The 22,131-nt window shown below is 53.0% G+C and overlaps 1 protein-coding gene across 2 annotated transcripts in view; it reads right to left on the bottom strand.

The window, feature by feature from the left end:
• Positions 1-3,422: 3,422 nt before the first annotated feature.
• The window catches only part of ANXA11 (annexin A11), a 41,211-nt gene continuing 22,502 nt past the window's right edge, over positions 3,423-22,131 (bottom strand). For both annotated transcript variants that reach the window (XM_033130439.1, XM_033130438.1), the window contains 14 exons: positions 20,650-20,712; positions 18,349-18,461; positions 16,974-17,366; positions 15,563-15,650; positions 15,221-15,315; positions 14,349-14,462; positions 12,462-12,552; positions 11,976-12,055; positions 11,777-11,833; positions 9,563-9,656; positions 7,131-7,226; positions 6,048-6,106; positions 5,712-5,834; positions 3,423-4,203 (listed from right to left, as the gene is read on the bottom strand). In XM_033130439.1, the coding sequence (XP_032986330.1) occupies positions 4,144-4,203; positions 5,712-5,834; positions 6,048-6,106; positions 7,131-7,226; positions 9,563-9,656; positions 11,777-11,833; positions 11,976-12,055; positions 12,462-12,552; positions 14,349-14,462; positions 15,221-15,315; positions 15,563-15,650; positions 16,974-17,366; positions 18,349-18,461; positions 20,650-20,704 (1,518 nt within the window). In that variant the 5' untranslated portion in view covers positions 20,705-20,712 and the 3' untranslated portion in view covers positions 3,423-4,143. The remainder of the gene's footprint in view (positions 4,204-5,711; positions 5,835-6,047; positions 6,107-7,130; positions 7,227-9,562; positions 9,657-11,776; positions 11,834-11,975; positions 12,056-12,461; positions 12,553-14,348; positions 14,463-15,220; positions 15,316-15,562; positions 15,651-16,973; positions 17,367-18,348; positions 18,462-20,649; positions 20,713-22,131) is intronic.

Here is a 22,131-nt window from a genome sequence, read left to right as displayed (position 1 = left end):
TGAAGGTCAGCCAGAGGTGAGAGCTTAGGACCTTCCCAAGTCTTTTCTAAGTATGCGCCCTGCCCTGGGCATGTGTATGGCTTTCTAGATTCCAGGAATTTGTGGAAGCTCTTCAAAACGATTATTATCCAAAGCATCTCATCTCCAGTCTTTCCTCCCCAAGCTCTTCAATTTGTCTCCCGTTTGCCCCAGACTTTTGGAGTTCTCTACCCCACCATTTTTCCTGACTACATTGAAGTTTCAAAAGCTCTGATTTAGTCTACTTTTCATTTCACAAAGGGGCAACACAGGCCCAAAGAGGGGGAGTGACTTTTCCAGGATCTCATGGCATAGGGATGCTTGATTCCTGGACCAGTACTCTTTCCACTTCAGGACTAGATCAGCTGACTGTTGCAAAGGAATCAGGTTCAAGTTGGACACCAGTATTAGCCAAGGAGAGCTTCCCAAGGAGCAATGGGTGAGCATAAGAGCCCCTCATAGAGTTGGGGGCTTGACTGAATCCTTTGCTGAGGGGACCCTATCTGGGGCCAGGTGGAAGACTGAGTAATGATGTCCCTTTCTCTGAGGGGAACACACGTAGAGCTTTCAGGTGTGGTGAGGTGAAAATTTAAGCTGTTATCTACCTGGGGAAATGATTTAGCCTGATTTCTGCTTGTAGGTATGACTCCAGGAAGGAGCTGACAGCAGAAAGAAAAAGGCCAAATCCTAGGCTAGGAATGTAACTCCCTGTTAAAGTAAGAGAATGGACGTGGCATGGCCATCCAGCTGTTCTTTTTTTTTTTTTTTTTTTTTTAGATTTTATTAGGGAAGGGGAAGAGGACTTTATTGGGGAACAGTGTGTACTTCCAGGACTTTTCTAAGTCAAGTTGTTGTCCTTTCAGTCTTAGTTGTGGAGGGTGCAACTCAGCTCCAGGTCCAGTTGCCATTGTTAGTTACAGGGGGCGTAGCCTACCATCACTTGCAGGAGTTGAGGAGTCGAACCGCCAACCTTGTGGAACCCTCGCTCTAACCAACTGAGCCATCGGGCCACCCGGGAGCTGAGTGGCAGCTCATTGACTTCATTCTAGTTGCGGAGGGCACAGCTCACTGGCCCATGTGGGAATCGAACCGGCAGCCCCGTTGCCCAGAGCTCGCGCTCTAACCAACTGAGCCACCCGTCCGTCCGTCCCCATTCAGCTGTTCTTGGACCATGGGTATCTGCAAATATTCGTCTCTCAGATCCCTTTTCCCAAAGTTGGGAGTAGATTTACTTGCCTCATCTTCCGTCACCTGACCGAATTCCAAACACCGTGCCACCTGCTCAACTGCCCTCTGTGTGAACACCTCTAGTCTTAGAAGTTCTCTGTCTCAGTGCAGGAGTATTTAGAACAGCATCAAAATCACAAGGCAAGCAAGTTACAGATGCAATTTCCTGGTCCCCATGCCTGCTCAGAATCTGTGAGGGTAGGGCTCAGCGACCTGCATCTTTAACAGGCTCCTCTCAGATGATCTTGATACATACTAAGGTTTGAGAACCAACACTTCAGGACCATTTCGCCATCCACAAAGCGAGCACTCCAAAGTTGCTTTCCTCAATATTGCACCTGAGACAAGTGACTCACTGGCTTCACCCTAGTCTCAGCCCTACCCCTAACATACTGTTCCTTCCAATGCCCCACGGCTGTTGCAAATTTCCTCAGGGCTGAATTCATCTGGTGCCTCATCCTCCATTCTGGAAGTGACATTAGATGTGTAGCATGGACTGGCCTTGACTAACATCTCCAGGAGACAGCAAAAGACCAGAGAGGTGATCTAGAAGGTCATCCCCTCTCCATATTTTTTGTCCTGAGCATAATCAACAGTGCTAACGATAACCTCCTATTGACCTTGAAAGGCAAGCAGGTGCCTTTGCAGAGTTCACAGTCCTCTCGGCCATACTTACTATGGGCTGGGTCCCATGGGCAAGATTGAGAGGGCAGCCAGGGTACAGCAAGGCAGAGAGAACCAACACCACCAAGATGAACACAGGTGGCCCCAAATGCATGGACCAGGGTGTCAAACTCAGAGGCCTGCTGGGGCCAAATGGGTAACATGCGATGGTGTGATGCATTAGGGAGTAGGTGGGCCTGCGCTGAAATGCAGAATACACGCCTAAAGGGGGCAGCTGCAACTTGGCTCCAGCAGCAACTGCTGTGCAGGAATACTGGGCCAGTATTGCCAGAGTTTGTTTTTTCAAGAGAAGTTAGAAGTCTAGATTTTTTTAAAATATAAAATCTTTCGATGCTTAAATGTTAGCAATAATTTCAAATGTCTAAAAAGACTGGGGACTAAAGTAAATGTATATATAGGTTAGACACTACCTGTTGGTTACCAGGTTGAAACTACTTGTATAGACAGCAGGGCAAAGTACTGTCACAGAACATTTCCAGAGGCCACTGGGGTCAGCCTGAGTTCATAGCAAGTTGTGCAATGCCAGGTAAACCATCCCACCAGGCACGTCCCTCCTGGCACCCAAGGGCAAGGGGCCTGCCCTAGGGCAGGAGCACCTTAGCTAAGCATGCTAGGTCTTGGTCGAGGCTCCAGATATGGAAACTGAGGCAGAACTGAAGTGATGAGTAGGGTTTGCCATTGATTCCAGAGTCCATCAGTCTTCCCTGGCTGAAGAAGGCAGGTCTGGGTGCACCAGCTAGTGTCCAGCTCATGGCTTCTCCATGCCCCTTGAGTCATCCCCTCCTCTCACTATGTCCAAGGGGGAGTGAGGAGTCCGCATTCCCAAGCAGATGTCTGCTCTTGGACAAGACAGCCCTGGGGCCCCGGCCAGGACCCAGCAGGTCGATCTCTCAGCCTAGTCTCTGGATTCTCTCCTTTCTAAACTTTCCACATAGGAGATCAGAAAGGAATAAAGACCCCTGCCAGCACGGCGAGCTCTGGGCTTCTGGACGTGACAGTGATTTCTAGAAACTCTGCCCCTTCTAGAGTCGCCCTCTCCTAACACCATCAGCCAAGGGGCAAGGGGCCCACCAGGACCCCCCTTTTCAGACTGAAGGGTCCCCAAGGGAAGATGCTGACCTTATGCCTCTCTGGCCCTCAACTGTGAGGCCCACCCCAAGAGTCATGCACACACCCTCCTACCTGTGCCTCTCCTTCAGGACCTGGGAAAGGACCACATCCTTCCTACCTTCTTCTCACTGTGTCTGCTGTGACCCAAATCCCTGCGGCCTATCAGTGCCTGGGCCACGAGCATGGATTTCAGGAACGTCCCTTTCTCGTGTACGTACAACCTGGGTTTCTTAAAATTACTTATGCTCAGGGTTTCGTGAGCACAAATTTCTATTTAAAGTCATATAAATTTTCACTGACTACTAAGGCTGGAACCCGTGGGCTACAGGGCATACAGGGCAGAATCCTGAAGCAGAAGAAAACAAGCTGGCACCAGGAAAACATTTCCAGAATGTTCCAGAGCTGGCTGGCTTTAATTTAGAAAAAGCTTTTAGCTATCAACATTCAGGTTTAAGGCACATTCTCAATTACATGAAGCCCTGTCACTGGCAGGGAGCTGGGTTTGTTCTCATGGTTTTACATGGAAATAGGAACAGATGACTTTCTGGCCCTCTTTTTTTTTCTTTTCTAATAAGCAGTGAATTTGGCAATAACAAAGCTCATGACACATTCTTACCAGATACAAAGACTACCCTTAAAGGTCCTCCCTTTCACTCCTCAGTGAGGACATGGTGTTTCCCACCCAACCTCTCTCACCAAAATGTGTATGGCAGCAAAGAGACTTGTATGCATCTGTCTGGCAATGACTAACAGAAAAAAAAATGCCTCCAAATAAACATATAAAATTACATGACTAACATGAAGCCGAGTGTCTCAGCTACAAGCAAAGGGGAATGATTGTGTGGGTCAGGAAACAAAACATCTACTTTAGCAGCAACAGGCTGTGAGGGGTGGGGAGGAAAAGGCATCCTGAGAGAGTTCCAGACCAACCCAGGCCCTTCGGCACAAGCACGATATGCGACCAGGAGGGGAGCGTGGAGGGCAGGGCACTGGGACACCTGGGGGTTATTTTGTGGGTTTGACAGAAACAGACAGACATTCTCTGGGCCTTTTCCTGGCATCACCGTTGCTGGCAGGTGGAAGAAGCGAGCCACCAGGCAGCACTCAGTCGTTGCCACCACAGATCTTCAGCAGAATCTTCCGGTAATCCCCTGAAGTATCTCCCTGGTCATAAAACAAGTACATCAGTTAAGGGAGGTGTGGCCAGTTTGGGCCTCCTGGCTCCCCCTTTCCTTCTGCCCCGTGCCCTTAGAGAGGCAGGCCCCATCCCAGGGAAATGCCCCATCACACAGGTCCCAAAGCAGCCGAGAGTCTCACACAACAGGCAGCGTGGGCGGCATAGGCCTGGGACAATGTAGTTTAACCTCCCCAACTCCTGTTTAAAAACCAGAAAGCTACAATCATCCCAATGATCAAAGCCAGAACTTGAAAAATAAACACAAAAATTTTCACTAATGGCAGCGTTTTCCCAGTGCATATTTGTTGCGCTCAGGTGGGTTTATACCATAACGCAGCAGTATGTCCTACTCAGGAAATGTACCGTGACGTGACCTTCCAGTAGGGGTGCTGTTATCATTTGGGCATCCCAAGTCACACTGCTCTTCCTCTATCTGAGTCTACGGGCGTTAACTCAGAAGTCCAGGCCTCGCTTAGCTAATTTCTCTCTAATCATTTCCCTCCTGAGGGCAAGGCCTCTGGCTTCTTCAAGATGCCCACTGCCCCCTGGCAGACAGAACATACTTTGTGGCTAATTACTCATTGTCTGCTACCGACAGCATCACTTCTATAGCCAGGGAAATGGAGGTTAGGCTCTCTCAGTGACATGCCCAACATCAAATGCTAGTAAGTCTGAAATCAGAACTTGGTCATGCTGACTTTCGCCGCAAGGTTCATCGGAGTTCAGAATTTATCCGTCAGACCACCCAGAGAGGAATACATTTTGCCAGACTGGCTCCGGCACACGGTGATAAAAAAAGAGTAGCTGGTTTGTCAGACACTTAACACACATCACTCAACAGGCTTTACACGGACCGCCTTGCTCAAGACTCAACCCTCCTGAGCGAGCGACTATTATACCTGTCCTAAGGATGGGGTTCCATGTGTTACGCAAGCTGCTTGAGATCACACAGCGAGTAAGCAGAAAAGCCAAAACTGCACTCCCCACAGCGTGACCTGTCCCTAGAGCTGTCACGCTCAACAGCCTCCCTCACTGCCACCGCCATAATAAAGCTGAGAGAAAGATGTGCCTCATAGTGAGAGGAGCTGCACTCCAGGGAGCCTTGGGACATGAGTCTCAGTGACAGTGACAGTGACAGGATCACAGGATGGTGGGACTCTGAAGGCCGGCACCCAGGAGGGAAGGTCCTGAGTTTTCTCTGACTCCAATGTTAGGAGCTCCCTCCCCATCCATTCACCGAGCAGCAGGTGTGCTGGATGCTGGGGACCCCGGGTGGGAGTGTCCCCAGGAGCGTGCAATCGGTTTGGGGGCAAATGGATGAACAAGTTTAAGATGAAGAGAGAAAGTACAGGCCCACAAACAAGACGCTCATGAGCTGCAGAGGCCCAGATGTGGGAGTTCTGAAGGAGAGGTAAAGGGGCCAGTGGGGGTGGCCAGGGAGGTCCCCAGGCGAGGGACACCCCGAGGCAGCCCAGTTCCCCCTAGAGGCCCGTACCGTGATGTCGTGGTACAGTGACTTGCCATACAGCCGCTTATACTCCATTCTGATGTCTAGCAGGTCAGTCTCACTGCGAGACACCATGATACGAATCAGGGTCCGGTCCTTCGTTCCTGCTCCCTGAAGAGAGGACACCAAGGGTGTGAGCAAGGGGCCTCCTCACCGTCCCACCCTCCCCAGACACTCTGGTCCCCTCCTGCCCATGGGCCCCCGACTTCTTTGCTGAGGTATGGCTCTCCCCATGCCTCCTGCCCTGAGCCCTTGGTCCCAGTCACGGGGGGAGGGGGTGCTGAGACACCACCCACCCAGACTCTGCATATGGGAGTTACGTACCCTCATGGCTTTGTTGAGCCTTTCAGCAAAGAAGGCAGGGGTATTCTTCAGACATTTCACTAGAAGGGAGAAACAGCATAACGTGATCTGCTGGAAACTGTCAGTCGAGAGGGCACAGAGTACAGTGTCCTCTTCTCTTAGGAGCCGGAGTTCTAACCCAACACTGCAGCCATCTCCCTCTCCCCCTTCTCCTCCAAGCTCAATTATCGCTGGTCTTGGCTCCAGCTCTTTGGAACAGAAACATGCAGAGCCTGGACACCAACCCAACCTCCTTCCTGGCAACCAACATGAAAGGAGCTGAGCACGGAAGCCCCGGGACAGTGATGTTGCTCAGGCGGCAAGGAGCAAACTGGACACGCTGTGAGCCTCCTGGAGAAAGCACGCCCAAGGGGGACGACTGTGTCCCTAGTGTTCTCAGGCCATGAAACCTACTGTGGGGGCACACAGGGAAACGAGGAGGAGTCACCATCTGCCCCATCAGAGAGCTCCAAGAAAAGCACAGCAAAAGACGGGCAAACCGTGATTTTCCCAAGTGACTGTAAAGAGGGGCCAGCCCCTCACAGGAGGCAGGACCTGGAGCCTGTCAGGCCCGGTTTTAAAGGACAGGCCATGGACACCAGGAGAAGCACCCCGTCGTCCCGGGAGCTAGGCCAGATTTGCTTTAGCAAAGGCATGTGTTGCTGTTGCAACCACATGTTTCTATCACAAACATCTGACAACTGCCTGCAGGGAGGTATTTTTAGAGGAAACATGGTAGGATATGAGTCATCTCCTCCAGCACAGCCGTCGGTTGCTCTCCCACTAATGCCCACACTGCAGCTCCCCTCCCAGAGCTACACTTGAAATAAAAACAAGAAACAGAAACAAGACACCTCCAGGACCGCTGGGGGTACAACTACGTGGTGATCCGGGAAGCAGTATGACTTTCCACCACGCAGGCATGCTGGATTTAGCAATCTTGGCTCCTGTGTTTCTTTCGTGCACTGCCCCTCAACCAGAGCATGATGGGCACTGTGAAAGCTTACAATGCTTGCCAGTCCCTGGCCGGCAGGCGGGCAGGCAAGGCAGGCCCGAGACACCTACCCACAGCCAGCATGCCCTGTTCCAGGTCCCCGGACATCTCCCGACAGATGCTCTTCTCAATGTCTCGGCCTGTCATTCGCTGATACTCATTGAAAACTAGTGGGAAGAGAGAAGGGACATGTTATGTATGGCCTTAACTGGTTCCCTCCTTATTCATATGTTGAAGTGCTAGCCCCCAGGACCTCGGAATGTAACAAAATTTGGAGATACCTAATTACCTGTAAAGAGATAAGGCCCTTACTGTGTGCGCTAAGCCAATCTGACTGGTGTCCTTATAAGAAATTTGGACACACAAGGGAACAGCAGGGATGTGCACACAGAGGAAAGACCACGTGAAGACACAGCGAGAAGGTGGCCATCCACAAGCCAAAGAGAGAGGCCTCAGAAGCAACCAAACCTGCTGGCACCTTGATCTTGGACTTCTAGCTTTCAGAACCGTGAGAAAATCAATTCCTGTTAACGTCACCCAGCCTGTGGTGTTTTACTACAGCAGCCAGAGCAAACTAACGTCGGCCACATGGTGAGGAGGCCCCTGGCACCTGGACGGCCGCCCGGCCCATGCCTGCCAAGCTCAAGTCAGCCAGGTGCTTCATGCACAGGTCACGTGCACCCCAGGCCTGCGCATGCGCTCCTCTGCCCAGGACTGCCCTCACCAGACTGCTCACCCAGATCGTGCCTAATCCCCCATCCACACACAAGTGATCCCTCTCTTCTCCAGTCTACACCATTCCCTCCCCACTGTTCCATGCGTCAGTCTTGTCTTTCTCAACCTGACTGTGAGCTAACACCCCTCCAGCTCCCCAGCTAACACAGGATGAGCGGAGCACCCACTGGAAGTGACTAGGTTCCCAGGGACGCAGGTAGCACCATGGAGTCCTGGGTCTTACTCGAGCTCTGACCCTGGATATAAATGTCCTCTCCCCCAGCCTGGGTCTCAGTTCCTATCACTGTTCTCCAAACTGCTGACATTTGCTTATCAGTGCTGTGATTTTTGCTATGCCTGTATCCGCTTTCATTACTCAACTTCAGGTCAGCTCCTCTTTTCTTCTAAGTAACGTTTGTGAAACCAGGGTTCTACGCGCTACTTATATGTTCTGTACCCATTAAAATAAATGACTCAGATGAAAATATGTTCACTCATGCTCCATTACAATGCTCTTGCCATCCCAGAGCCTCACACGCCCTCAAACCATTCATCGCTCCCAAATTTCCATCTCTAGCCAGAGCTCTCCTGACCTCCAGACTCAGAAGCCCACTTGCCGACCTGATTCTCTCCAGCCCGAGGCTCCCGGTTCCTCCCCTCCTAAAACCTGCTTTGTCCACAGCTTCCCACCCAATCTCATTCCTGCACCGGCTCAGCTGGAAGAAATGCTTGTGTCATATCCTTGACGGCTTCCTCTCACACTCCACGTCCAATTCATCAAACAAGACCAGAATCTCACCCCTTTTTCACCGCCTGCCCCTGACACCTGGTCCAAGCCACCACTTCTCCTCTGGACACGGCAGCAGCCTCCTAATGGATGTCCTGCTCTGCCATCAACCCCTTCCCTCTTCTCGGCACAACAGCCAGTGAATTTGCAAAACCTAAGTCAAATCACGTCCCTCCTCCACTCAGACCCTTGATGGCTTCCTGTTTTACTCAGGATTAAAAACCTCATTAGGTCCACGCAGTTGTCAGCCGGGCCTGCTGCCATCTCTGACCTGACCACTCTCACTCACCCCCTCTGCTCCAGCCTCACCGACGCCCTCTCACGGCTTCTCGGTCGCGCTGGGCGCCCCCTGCTCAGGGCCTCGGCACCTGCAGCAACTTCATGTCTTTAACTCAAATGTCATTACCGCCGGGAGCACGGCCTCAAGCACCGCCCAGCGCCCTCACTGCCTATTTCTAACAGTTATTTTTCTCTAAATGACTTGCCATCTGGTGCAGTTTAGTTAGTTTTCGCTTACTGCCTGTCTCCCTGAACGAGAAGGTGAGTCCCCTCAGAACAGATCGTGTAGCGCTGTCCCCCACTGCTTCCCACACCTGCTCCATGACCTGGCACGTGCAGGAGCTCCACTTATATAAGTTGAATGAATGAATAACTGTTACTCAGCATTAATTGTTTATGACTTTTATGCCACACTTTGGAAAACATTGGCTTAGGTGCTCTTGAGGGTTCTCGCAAGTCTAATAGCCCACATTCTAGCACATAAAGATACCAGCCAACAGCAGGCAGCCATTTCCTCACCTCTTGCTTTGCTTTCCTCCAGAACTGGATGCTAGCAGAAACTCAGGAAACCGGCTAATATTTTAAGTCACCACCAGGAGGCTCTTTTAAGGAAGTGAAAGCCCCATGCAGAAAGGAACCACCAAGTGTTCCTACAATCCGTTTCCCCACCGTATCTTGTCTTCCCTCATTACCTGGCCCCAGGGAGGCCTGGGACTGCCTTACCTGCCACCAGGTGGGCCCGGCTCCGGGAGCAGAGGATTGCATTGAACTTGGATTCGTCTGTTCCCAGGCGGTTCTCGCCAGCTGCGTACAGCTCCTGAACAGACAGAGGGGAAGATGGATGTGCAATGCCGGCCTCACCACAGACACCAGGCCCAGATCACCTATGAGAGCTGGGCAGAGACTCCGGGCTCTACAGGTCGAGGGGAAGGAAATGGGAGCAGTGCTTCAGCTGTGTTTCACTCACTGTGTGGAACCAGATACCGTCCACACATCCCTCTCTGAGCAACACAGAGGATTCTGAGGCCGGGGAGAACTCAGGAGCAGAACTGAGGCCCAGCATGGGCAAGGAATAGCTTTAACCCAACCCAGGGAGCAGCAGCACAAAGGAAAGAATGGAACCAGAGTCCTGGGCTTGAGTCCTAGCTCTGTGGCCAACCTGCCCTGGGACTCTAGACAGGCCACTGGCTCTCTCTGTGAGTCTCATTTCCTCATCTCTACAATGTAAAGGTTGGATTAGATTTGGGATCACAAACCTGAAAGCCCAAAGGGGCCAGTGGAGTAACTCAAGGGAAACAGGCCAGTTGTAAGGCCAGAGAGTGGTGGGGACCAAAGCTAACACAGAGAGGGAGGGCCGGTTACGCCTCAGCACAAGCTGAGTACAATGACAGGGGAATGCAGGCTCACCGCTGCCACATCCATGTCTCATGAGGAGCCAGAAACTGATTTCTATGTCAAGTTTCCCAATCTATAAAAGCAGCTTCCCTATCTATAAGAAGGAACATGTGAGACAATACTACTACAACAGTTTATAAATCAGTTACAGATGCGGGGTTTCACGTGATAGGGGTTTTCCCAGTGTTTGGTTGCATATGCCATTATGTTTGCAAAATGGGCAGAATTTGCACTTGCCTGTTAAGCTTTGGAAAGTGTGAGCCCAAAATATTTGCCAATTTGCAACCCCTGCACGAGGTGGCTTGAAAGTGCCTTCCAGCGTCAGGGAGCAGCTCTTGGAGCTAAAGCCACTGATACGCAGGGGTGGCCGTCAGGGGCTCAGAGACCCTACTGTCAAGGTAAGACAGGAGCAGGTCCAGAACGAAGAAGGCAGAGCAGCAGACACAAGACCTTGAAACTGAGGCACTTTCTGCCTCAGCTGGGAAATAGCCTAGATGGGAAATAAGAACAGGAAAATTCCCAATGGGGCCCACGCCAGAGCCCAAGAGCTCTGAGGGTGTCAAGCCATGAGTCTGGAAATGAGAATGGATGTCTCAAGGCAGGCAGATGTTAAGGCCAACCCTGCAGGAGGGTGTCTGGGACCAGGGGGTCCGTGCTGCCTGCACAGAGAACAAAGCCGGGAGTCTGGGCTCTGCCTCCACGTATCTCTGGGTACAGTGCTCAGCCTTTCTGAGCCTCAGTTTCCCCATCTGGAAAGCAAATGGACCAGACCATAAGAGTGGCTCTCTTCTAGTCCTAACATGAGAGCAGTCCACAGAGGTCCTCTTCAACCTGGCAGACAGGCGAGATAAGGAGACCACGGGCAATTCCTGGGCAATGCCCTGCCGGTGGTGGCAGGAGCCGTGAAGAGGGAGAGAGGTACGGCCAGCTCCACCCCACCAGGAAGCCATGGATCTCTCCAGCCAGAACTACTGTGGTCTAAATTCATTAGCGGGAAACCCACACTCCTCTAGACAGGTACTCAGATGCCTGGACAAAGAGAAGAAATGGTGACTTTTCCCCCGCTTTTGTCGGAAGTTCACACCAGGCCGGGGAAAAGGGTAGAATTCTAAGGTTGCACAACTAATGGGATGGCTGGTTTCCAGGCTCAAACTGTCAAGTTTCACAGGCAAGTGTGAATTCTGTCCATCTGCAAACATAATGGTATATGCAACCAAACAGGGTAAGTACGAAGTCACATGAAGTCCCACATCCATAACTGTGACCTACCAACTGCTGTGATATTTCTTATCTCCTGTGTTCCCTCTTCCAGGTGGGGAAACCGAAGCCCAGAGAGGCTGGGTGAACTGCTCAGGGCCACACAGTTGACACGCAGCAGAGACTGTCTGAAAGTCACAGCATCTGGAACCCACTCCTTATTTCCTTACTGGTTGTGTTTCCATCCCACAGCTCTTCCCTTGCGAAGCAAGAAAAGGGCCCCCTCCATCCCTACCCCAGCTTAGGAAGCCTAGGTGGGGTGCCTGGTCTGGCCATCGCACTCACCTGGACATCTCTCTGGACGAGCGACATGTCCACATTTGAGCTTTCATCCCTGTTTCCCTGAAAGGAAGCAGGCTGTGTAGTCAGGGTCACTCTGTGGAGTTGTACCACCCCCTCCCTGCTCCTTTCCCTCCTGGCTCAGATCCCCACCCATCCCCCACCACCTCCAGCCCTGAGCTCTGAGCGGTCGTGGGAAAGGTACCTGAGAAAGAGAGATGAGGAGCCGCTGAAAGTGCCCTGATGTGTCGCTTCGAATGGCCTCCTCCAGGGTCTTTTTGAATTCTGAGGGACACAGTGAAGGCCCACCTTGTAGCCCCACAGACAGAGGGCACTGGCAAGAGAAGGGCCTGGGATCTTGGGCCCGAGGAGAAAGGTGGCCCACAGGGCTCTCCAGGGCCACATAACTGAAGATTCAGGAGGGGCTAGGACCTTCCAGTTGATCTGGCTTCTGGTCAGCCTCGGCCCAAACCACACCCAAGATGTTCTCCTAGCCTTCCCTTACCTTAGTCCTGACCTGTGTGCAAACAGAGGCAGGGCTGGGTCTTGGATCAAAGCCCCATGTGCTAGTTGGGGCAGAAGATGAGGTGGTAAGAATGCCAGGAAGGAATAGAGGCCCTGGGAGAGGGTGTGGCCAAGCCCCGGACACACAGGGATCTGCAGAGGGTCGAGGGCCTCGGGCAGGCCTAACCTGTTTTGTAGGCTCTGCTCAGTTCCCGGATGTGTTCGTTGCTGCGGGAGGCAAGGATCTCAATCAGGCAGGCTTCATCGGTGCCAGCCCCCTGTGGGAACACAAGAAACCACAGGCTCGTTACAGCTCCCTCACTGGCACCCAGGAAAGAGAACAGGTGCCATGCCACTGCCCTACCCCCAGGGTACAATGCCCAACAACAGAAGCCACTAACAGAGACACGCCCCTGGTGCTGCTGCTGCAGAGAGCAGCCAAGCTCCCTTCCACAGCCCCAGGAAAGCACCAGATAATGACAGTGACAGGATGATGAGTAGAGATCACGGGAAGGTTCATCCCCAGTCTACCCACCAGGAAACTGAAAACCAGAGAGGTACAGTGACTTGTGTCCACGGCCACACAGTACATCGTGGGCTGAGACGTGAATCCAGAACTGTTTTATTCCAGGAATGAGATGAGAAACAACTGACAAAATGGGTTTAAAGCAAGAGTGGACACGTGGAAAAACGAGTCTTAGAGTGGAACGTGGAGCTTCTGGAGACATCTCAGAAAAGGCAGCAATGAGCGTGAGGGATGACCACTTCAGGGACAGGGTCACTAGCCCAGTTTCTATGTCGGTTGAAGCTCGGCTCTGCTTCTGGCTAGCTGTGTGTCTCTGGCATGTTACTTAACCTCTCTGTGCCTCAGATTCCTTGTCCGTAATAAAGTGGAAGTGATACTAAGACCTACTTCACAGGGAAGGTGCAAGGATTGAGTGAGTTACGTAAGTAAAGCACTTAGGCACTTAGAACAGTGCTTGTCACACAGGAAGCACAACAGAGTTAGCTATTTTATGATTACTGTTAGTGACTTATTCGAGTTGACAAAGTGCTTCCGTCAGCCTCCTGGCTCAGTGCTCAACCATACATCACACGAGAGCAACCACATTCCCATTTTACAGATGCTCGAGGCCACACAGCTAGTCAGTGACAGCTGACCTCAAACCTGTGTTGTTTCCAGCACCCCACAACCGCCACCACCCCATGAATGGCTGGCGGTGGGGACTGGACAGAGGTCTGGGAGCCACCCCCAGGTGCCCTCCCCAACTGCCTCCTGACCCCCTCTGTAGGAGAAAGCTCGTAGCGTGTTTCAATGGAGGCCTCTCTCCCTCCCACACTGAATGCCCTGCCTCTCCTCCCGGGGGCAGGGAAAGTTGTCGTGTCCATCAGGCCTCTGAGGAATGTGAGATTCCTTCTGAAGCACCTGCTTGATGCCCAGGATTCCCCTTCTGTGGGAGCTGCCCTCCCCATCCACAGGATAGCTGCTGTGGGTCCTGGGAGCCCCAGGAGCGTATGGAATGTAGAGGACCCTTCCCTCGGCCATCACTGGGGGAATGGGTCGGGCGACATAGAGAACCAGGCTAAGCCCATCTGAACCTGCCCCCTATTTGGCATCTGGACTCAGGGGCAGCTGGTCTCTTCTACGGCCGATAGGTAAAGGAACAGGCTGCTCGTGTCTATCCTCATAACCGATTCTCCACTTTGTTCTGCTTCAAGTCCCCTAGGGTGTTCTGTTAGCTGCAGAGTCCTAATGAATGAGGATGACCCCACCCTCGCACCCGTCCTTGTCACTGCACCACTAGCTTCTCTACAACCGCAGCTCCCACCATGTTTTTAAGACGGGGAGAGACTTAGATGTTGCCTGACAATGAATGACACCTCATCTGCCTCTTGCAAAAGTCACCGAAAGTCCCCCTTTCTATATATAGCACTTGGACTCCAGCCTGAGGGGTCCTAGGGCCGCAGTGGCAACAGTAGCTAGTGAGTGAGCTAAGATACACCATGCGGTCCTGGCCTTCCCCTGGGCTGTGTCCACACGTGTAAACACACACACGCACACACACAAACAAACCTTGATGGCTTCCTTTGTCTCATAAACATCAAAGAGAACTGGAGTCTTCATCATAGCCAAGATTGTCTTCTCAAAGTTTCCTGACAGTTCAGATTTCAGATCTTTGATCAAATCCTGATTGGATATTCAAAGAAACAAAAAAACCCTATGTTGAGATTCCCTAGAAGGTGACTAATATCCCAGATCTGAGGACTGGGAACGTCAGCAGAAAAGCCAAATCTCAGGCCCCAGCCCAGACCTGCAGAATCGGAGTCTGCATTGGAGCCCACCCCCAGGGGGTCCGTGGCACATTAATGTTGGAGAAGCACGGGGCTAGAAGCTAGCCTATTCAATATTTACCCAGTTTTTACCTTTCTAAGATTCAAAATCCCAAAAGCTCGAAATATGTCCCCCTTGCATTTGTTCAGTACTCAAAGCCTTTTCCTTCAAAGACCTTCTACCAGCTGAACCTCCCAGCGTGGCTGTTAAGAGGGCAGGGACAGCAGCCAGGGTTCCCAGGGGGTGACACAGGTCGGGGGGGTGTGGAGGGGAAATGACTTGCCCAGGGTCCCGGTGAGTGGTGGCAGAGTCAGGGCGGGAACCCAGATCTCTGGGCACCTCTCAGCAAACCTCACTGCCCTAAGGACTCTGGGATTTCTCCCTCAGCGCATCCTCCACCCCTAGAAGGTGTCATCAGCCAAGAGGCCGCTGGCTAAATGGGCAGCACCGTCTAATCCAGGACATGTAGGCCCACTTGGCCCCAAGGAAAAGCAGGGGTGAGTAGGGCGGTGTTGGAGGATATGCTTCGATTCAGGAAGGACCGGGCCTCCCTGTGCACCCTCCCTACGTGTGTGTTTTTTCACACACACACACACACACACACACTCTCTCACCTTCCCGTAAGCTGTCTTGAAGGACAGAAGGATCTGCTGCCGCTGCTTGTTGGAACGACTTCCTAGGCAGTCGATGATGGCCTGCTCGTCAGTCCCTAGAGGAAGAAGAGGTGGGAGTGGGCAGGGCTGGGGGTTGTGGGGATGTTCTGCAGCTGGAGATTCCCTGGGTATGGGTCCTCCCATTCTCCTGGGCGCCCCAACTGTACCCCACATCCACCTTCTGGTCCATCGCCACTGGGCCACGTTGCCTCCACCCAGCGACCCCAGCCCACAGAGCTGCTGGGTAACCACCCTGGGTACAGGGGTGGGGTGGTTAGCACTTGAGCTGCCAGGAACTCTCACCAAAGCCTTTCATGGCCTTCCGCAGGACCTCAGCATCTCGCAAGGGGTCAAAGCCAGGAGCATCTGTGATGGTGCCTCGTGTTCCAAACTGCTTGGACAAACAGACTTAGGTGAGATGTGGCATCTCCCAGATGTGAGACTCTTCCACCCCAGGTTCTGGGAATGACCTCTGCTCTGAAAGCTGGGGTACCTGAAGGAATTCTCGATCATCAGCACAGAGGACTCTACATTGAGGGGATCTAACGTGACTCTTATCTGTCCTCGTGTCCTAGCACTAAAGCTTCTGCCTGGCTCCCACAGCTAGGAGCCCACCTATAGCTGAGTCCTGATGCTGAAAATCTGCCCGACACCCAGGTCCTCCAGGGCTGGCCCGGGTCCCTGCTTAAGGTGCCGGGGCCACAGGCTTCTCCTCAATGCCTCACCACCACAGCACACGTGAGGTCCTCCTAACAGTGGCTGGCTAGTCCACAGGGCACCGTGGTGCAAATCAGAAAACGGTGTTCCCTCTGGGGGATACAGGTGTCCCACTTTCACGATGGTATATGCAGCTAGACTACCTCCGAGACCAGCACCGGTTTCCTGGCACTGCTTCCTAGACTCTGCAACCTGTTTGCCGGCCTTACTTCTTCCTGACACTGACAGCTGTGCTCCTTGGCAAACTTGAATTTTGCTGACTAAACAGTCTCCTGGTGGATTATCTTCTAGAGCTAATACAAACTGATTTTCAACGGAGTTAAGGAGATAAGCTCAGAGAAGATGAGGTAGGAAGCAGGGAGGGAGGATGGAGAACAGGGCAGGCGTGGGGGCCAGGAGGAGAGGGGACCCTCTGTCTAAGAATAGTCATCAAGCACATACCACTAGCCCTGTGCTTGGCTGACTTGGCTATGTAACCATGGCAATGAATCCTAGGTTCTGCAAACATGGACTGCTCTCCAAAATGAGCCAAGAGCAGCACTGGCGGAGCTGCAAACAATCTTCTCTACCCAAAGGAGGTTTTACAAATCCTCTGAAGCCAGCCTGGGAGGGAGCAGCCAGGGGTTGAAGACTGAGAGCCATTGGGTAGGAAGCCTTGGGCCCAGTGGCCTGCGCGGTTCTTACAGAACACAGAGCCCAGGCGGTAAACGACAGAGGAACGAAGAACACCCCAGGACACTCAGACCCAACTCGCACAGAGAACGTCTAACCAAACTGGGAGAGACATGGCAGCTCCCTAGGTCTTCAGGGATACACACGGGGGCTGAGAGTCTGTGAGAAAGCGACACTGTTAAAGCAAGAAGTTATGGCTGGAGGACTGAGCCCCGCCCTGTTCCTTCACACCTTCCCTGACCTTGCTAGCAGCGGAGACTGGGTCATGTGTCTTGGACCTTTGGGGAAGGGCCAGGACTGAGGGGACTGCAGGGCTGGCACTCACCTGGGATGGGGGCACGGCAGGGGTGACGGTCCCGGACCCTTGATATCCTGGGTAACTTGGCACCGGCTGTTGCTGCTGCCCAGGAGGGGGCATTGAGGGCTGCCCAGGGTAGGTCATTGGTGGCTGCCCAGGGTAGGCCGCTGGGGGCTGCTGTCCAGGAGGTGGCATGGGCTGGCCTGGCACAGGGGCCCCTGGGAATGGTGGGTATGAAGGCATCCCAGAGGGTGGGTTTCCGCCAGGGGATGGGTACATTCCATATGGAGGAACAGGCTGCTGGGTGGAAGGCGGCTGCCCAAAACCCCCAGGGGGGACTGGAGGGTAACCGCCCCCAGCGGCCCCAGGGTACAGGTTTGGCACGTTGGCTCCTCCGAACGTCCCGGACATGTTGGCCGCCTGAAAGTCCAGAAAGCAGAGCCTAAGACTGACGAGGACACCAAACAGGGCCCCCAGGACAGCACTGCAGACGACACGGAAAACACCCAGGCGAGAAAGTCTAACCCAATCCCGCTGCCAGAGGAAGAGAAGAGGGAGCCTTGTCCTTCTTCATTCCCTCCCCGAGCCCTGCAGCGGGCTCCCAGGACCTGCACGCAGAGCTCAGGCAGCGTCTCAGCACCTTGACACTATCCCACAGGCCCTCCCCTGTGCTGCTGAGCCCGACCTGCTCCTGTGCCCAAAGCCCACACACTGGCTCTGACTCCACACGGTTTACTTATGGTGACCGCTGTCTCTTCCCAGTGGAGATAAATACTCAAGGGATGAGACTGTGCTTTGTTTTACTCACATATCCCATGCCCAGAATGGGCGTGGAACAAATTAGACGGCCTACTGGCTGCACTGTTTCCATTGAGCATACATTTGTTTCCCGATTACAAAAAAATACTATTTTAAAAGCAAATCAACATAAGTAGCATTGTCTGTCCATGGTACGTCACCCACTCTCAGGCCCGACCAGAATAGCTATTCATATGGACACACACACAAATACAGACATGCATGTGGACACGTATACACGGTACATGCGCACGCACGTACCCACTCTTACCTCCCTGCTGACCACACGCTAAGCTCATACAGAAGGTACTCAACACACATTCTGTGTAGGCACCACCCCTACCCAATTCCCCAGAGCCGAAAGGGACCCGAGAGACCGTGCGGCCCAATGCATTCCCCTTCCCTGATTTCACAGCTGGGCAAATCAAAACGCAGCGAGAGACAGGAGGTGGGAGCCCTGAAGAAACCCCGTGTATCCTACACACTCAGCACTCACAGGTAACACACACTCGGACACCTCTGATAGCAGCAGCCTTTATCCCTCTGGCCAAGGGGGTGGGCCCAGGGGCAGCCCAGGGGCAGCCAGTGGGAGGGCTGGACTCACCATTCCCGAGAGGTAGTCCTGGCTGAACTGCCCTGCGTAGTTGGCCACGTTATCCAGCCCAATGGGGGGCATGCTGGGCGGGGGGTAGCCAGCACCTCCCCAGGGTCCGCCACCTGAAAGCAACACCAAGCCTGTTAGCTTTCACAGTTGGCCCTCGTAACAGGAAAGGCAGAGACAGCAAGCTCCCAGGTGGTCAGGAGGGGAGGCCAAGCAGGGCTCGGGGACAGCGCTGCAGGCCACGGGGAAACCCCAGGCAAGAAAATCTAATCCAATCCTGTTGCCAGAGAAAGAGAAGAGGGAGCCTTCAGCAAACACTCCCTTTGTGGGCTACGGAGACGGAGGAGGGCCAAGGGCAGACCTGTCCTCGGGGGCTCACCACTGTGGGGCGGGAGTGCGACACAGGGACAGGTCATTTCAGGGCCCTTGCCGAGCCCATGACGGCAGTGAGCTCAGGGAGCACCGAGGATCCAGGGAGATGCAAAAGCATGGCGGGGGGGGGGGGGGACTCTGTTTGCTATCACAGGTGTGTAAGAGGCAGGAGAAGCAGGATGGGAGGATAGAGGAAGATGGGCTGGGTCACAGAAAACAGACATCATCCTTGTAAGTGGGGCAGAAGGGAAACAGCAGTGAAAAGCCCCAGTTCTGATACCAGCAGAGCCAGGGTATGAGCCCTGGGGCAAGGCACTCAGCATGCTAGTTCAGAGTCCTCTCAGCAGAGGAGATAAGAATTAGTGTTTGCCTCAAGTTGCTGTGCTGAGGACTGAGAGAGGAAATGCACACGCAGGGCTTAGCTGGGTGGCCGATCAGCTCTATGTTACAGCTGTCACTGTGACGAGCAACATGACAGTTAGTGTCACTGGTCATCATTCGGGCCGCTGGCCTGTTAGGTACATTTCTATTCTAAGCAGCAAAAAGGCCCTGGAAGCCACAAGTTTGGCTTCTCAGCTCCGGGGGTCCAAGGCACTCAGGACAGTCTTCCTGGAATCTAAATCACCTGCCTGCTCCCTCTCTTGCTGCTCAGGTGCTGACAGAGGTGGCAATGGTAGGGTATGGATGGTAGGATTCCTACAAGAGAGAGGGGACTGAGGCCAGTGCTGGCAGATCTGGGCTAGGGCTTGTTCAGCACAAAATGGCCCAGCTCAACCCGATAAGCCATGAGACACTGGCTGAGCTGCCTCCGACCTCCAGGTCTGTCCTTCAGCTGTTGAATGGGAAGGTGGGTCCAAATGGCCTGCAGGGCCCTCTGAGCCCAGACCCAAGGACCTCAGCTCTAGGGAAATGAATGTGCCCAGGGGTCTTGTGCGGCAATGGGCAGCGCAGCTCTGGCAACCTCAGGATGACCAGCCTGGAATTGTCTCTTCTCTCCCCGTTGTCCCAGAAGCCCTCAGGCTTCCTTTCCTACCCTGGGGACCAAATCTCAATTCAGGAACCCAGGAAGAGCCAAGGCCAGAGAAGATGACTTCTAAGTGTGAAGAGCAGCACTGTGGCCCGGCCAGGTTCTGATCACCTCACCAGCTGGTGCAGCCTCGTGGTATCAGCCCATAGTTTCTGGTACCCTGTTTCCCTGAAAATAAGACCTAGCTGGACAATCAGCTCTAATGTGTCTTTTGGAGCAAAAATTAATATAAGACCTGGTATTATATTATATTATACCCAGTATTATATTATATTATATTATATTATACCCAGTATTATATTATATTATATTATATTATATTATATTATATTATATTATATAAGACCGGATCTTATATTAATTTTTGCTCCAAAAGACGCATTAGAGCTGATGGTCCGGCTAGGTCTTATTTTGGGGGAAACACGGTAGTCACGGTAGCAGGAACATTTGACCCTTAGTGACTGCCTCCACTTCCTCTCTCGGCAGCGGAACCTGCTGTTGCAAACCATGCATCCTGAGCACAGGGTAGGAGAAGTGACAAGTCACCTAACAGTGCTTCCAGGACACGGTGCCAGAGGCTTTACCTGGCTATCTTAATATTCAGGACAGCCCAGTGAGGAAACGATCCCTGAAGCCATTTGCAAAGAAAACTGAGCCAGAGAAGAGAAGGCACTTGCCCACTGCTATAGCTAGTAAGTCAGAGACCCAGTCCTGGGCTTCCAGAGGCAGCTTCAAGCCCAGGCCTCTCCGGGCCTCACGGTCCATGCTGTCCTGCAGCCCACTCCGCCCGCCGCTGCACTGCTGAGGATTATGGGAGTGAGGAAATGACTGGAAAGCACTCTTACTCCTCCTGGACACGGAGCATAGAGGGCATCCCCCCTCTCCCATCCCTCAGACCCTCTTACCTGGTACAGCTGGTGGGTAGCCGCCTGCGGGCGGGGGGTAGCCTGGGTAGCTCATGGTTAGATCTGTAAGGAAGAGGAATGCCACTCAGGCTCTGCCAGCCTTAACAGCCTTACCAGCAACTTCTTGGGTAAACAGCAACACCCACAAGCCAGGCCCCTGCAGGACAAGCTGCATCAGGCTAGATTGTGGCAACCCGTTTACCCTCTACCTGCCAGGGCCTCCAGCTAGAAATAGACACTGTCTGCAGGGCCAGACTCACATCCACACCCAACACGACAGGATTCACCATCCATAAGCAGTGGGTTACCGTGAAAACCCCTTTCACCCAAGCTTCCCTCCCACCTCTCCTGACAAGGAAGGCTGCTTATGTGTAGAGCTGTGCTCTTGCTTCAGGAGAGAGCACACTGCTTCATTCTCAGGGATCCAGGTCTGTTTGTCTTTTTCTTCCAGTGTCCTTACCACCATCCATACAATAGGGGACCAGAGCCCCCGTCTCCCTGTGCCCAACCTGCAGACCCCAAATTCTCACAGAGGCCCCCAGACTGGATCAGCTCCAGCGTACACTTTTCATTCTCTAACCAGGCTACACTTTTCATTCCCCAACGTCTGGTTCATCCAGCGAGGGATCCTGAAATGGAATCACTGTTCTCCGAAATAAGAAGGGACCTCAGGAGGGCTCATCTGATCCAGGATCTGGAATCAGGCAGGTGAGGTAGCACTATCCTGTTTCTAAGAGGCAGGTGGAGCTCAGAAAGGGTACGTGACTTGCATGTCAGTAGTAAAGGAAGGAGAAAGGCCTGGAACCCGAGGTTCCTGCCTGCTGGTGCTGAGTGGGATACTTGCTCTCACAAAGTCCCTTTGTATACAGATCTCTCTGCCGTGTCCCATGACGATTAAACAACCCAGAAGGTACACAGATTGGTGGTGACAGCAGCCTCCCAGAGACTGCCATGAAACCTGCCTACTCCTGCTAATCAATGGCTGCTGCAGTTTGCAGGGGCAACTAATGACAGGTGAGGGTGTGTGAGGAAACACGCAGGCGCCCTTAACAATCACATTTCTGGCCCGAGGTAAGCCCACCTTGGTCGCCCTGGGCCCCAAGCCAGCATAGACCACTGGTTCTCAAACTGCAGTGCACCAGAACCCCTAGGAGGGCTTGTTGAATACAGTGGTGGGCTCCACCGCAGGGTTTGAGTCAGTAGAACCAGAATTTGCATGTTTAACAAGTTCCCAGGAGATGCTGCTGGTCCTGGGGCTCCACTTTGAGAAACACTGGTCAAGAGGCTGCTCTCCATCTACAAAATCCTCCTTGCCCTTCCTGGCTATGCTGGTGAATTGGGCATGCTGTTTCCAAGAAAGCGGAAGGACTTTCTTAAAGTGCCATCAGTTCCCACAGGGTGGGCCTGGTTCTCAGCCCAACGGGTGAGGTCATTTGTTTTGGTGAGTGGGCCCAGAGGTGACTGTAGGCAAGACCATGGGAG

This window comes from Rhinolophus ferrumequinum, chromosome 16 (assembly GCF_004115265.2).
Source record: "Rhinolophus ferrumequinum isolate MPI-CBG mRhiFer1 chromosome 16, mRhiFer1_v1.p, whole genome shotgun sequence".
NCBI classification, from domain to species: Eukaryota; Metazoa; Chordata; class Mammalia; order Chiroptera; family Rhinolophidae; genus Rhinolophus; species Rhinolophus ferrumequinum.
This window is presented reverse-complemented; position numbering and strand designations above follow the sequence as displayed.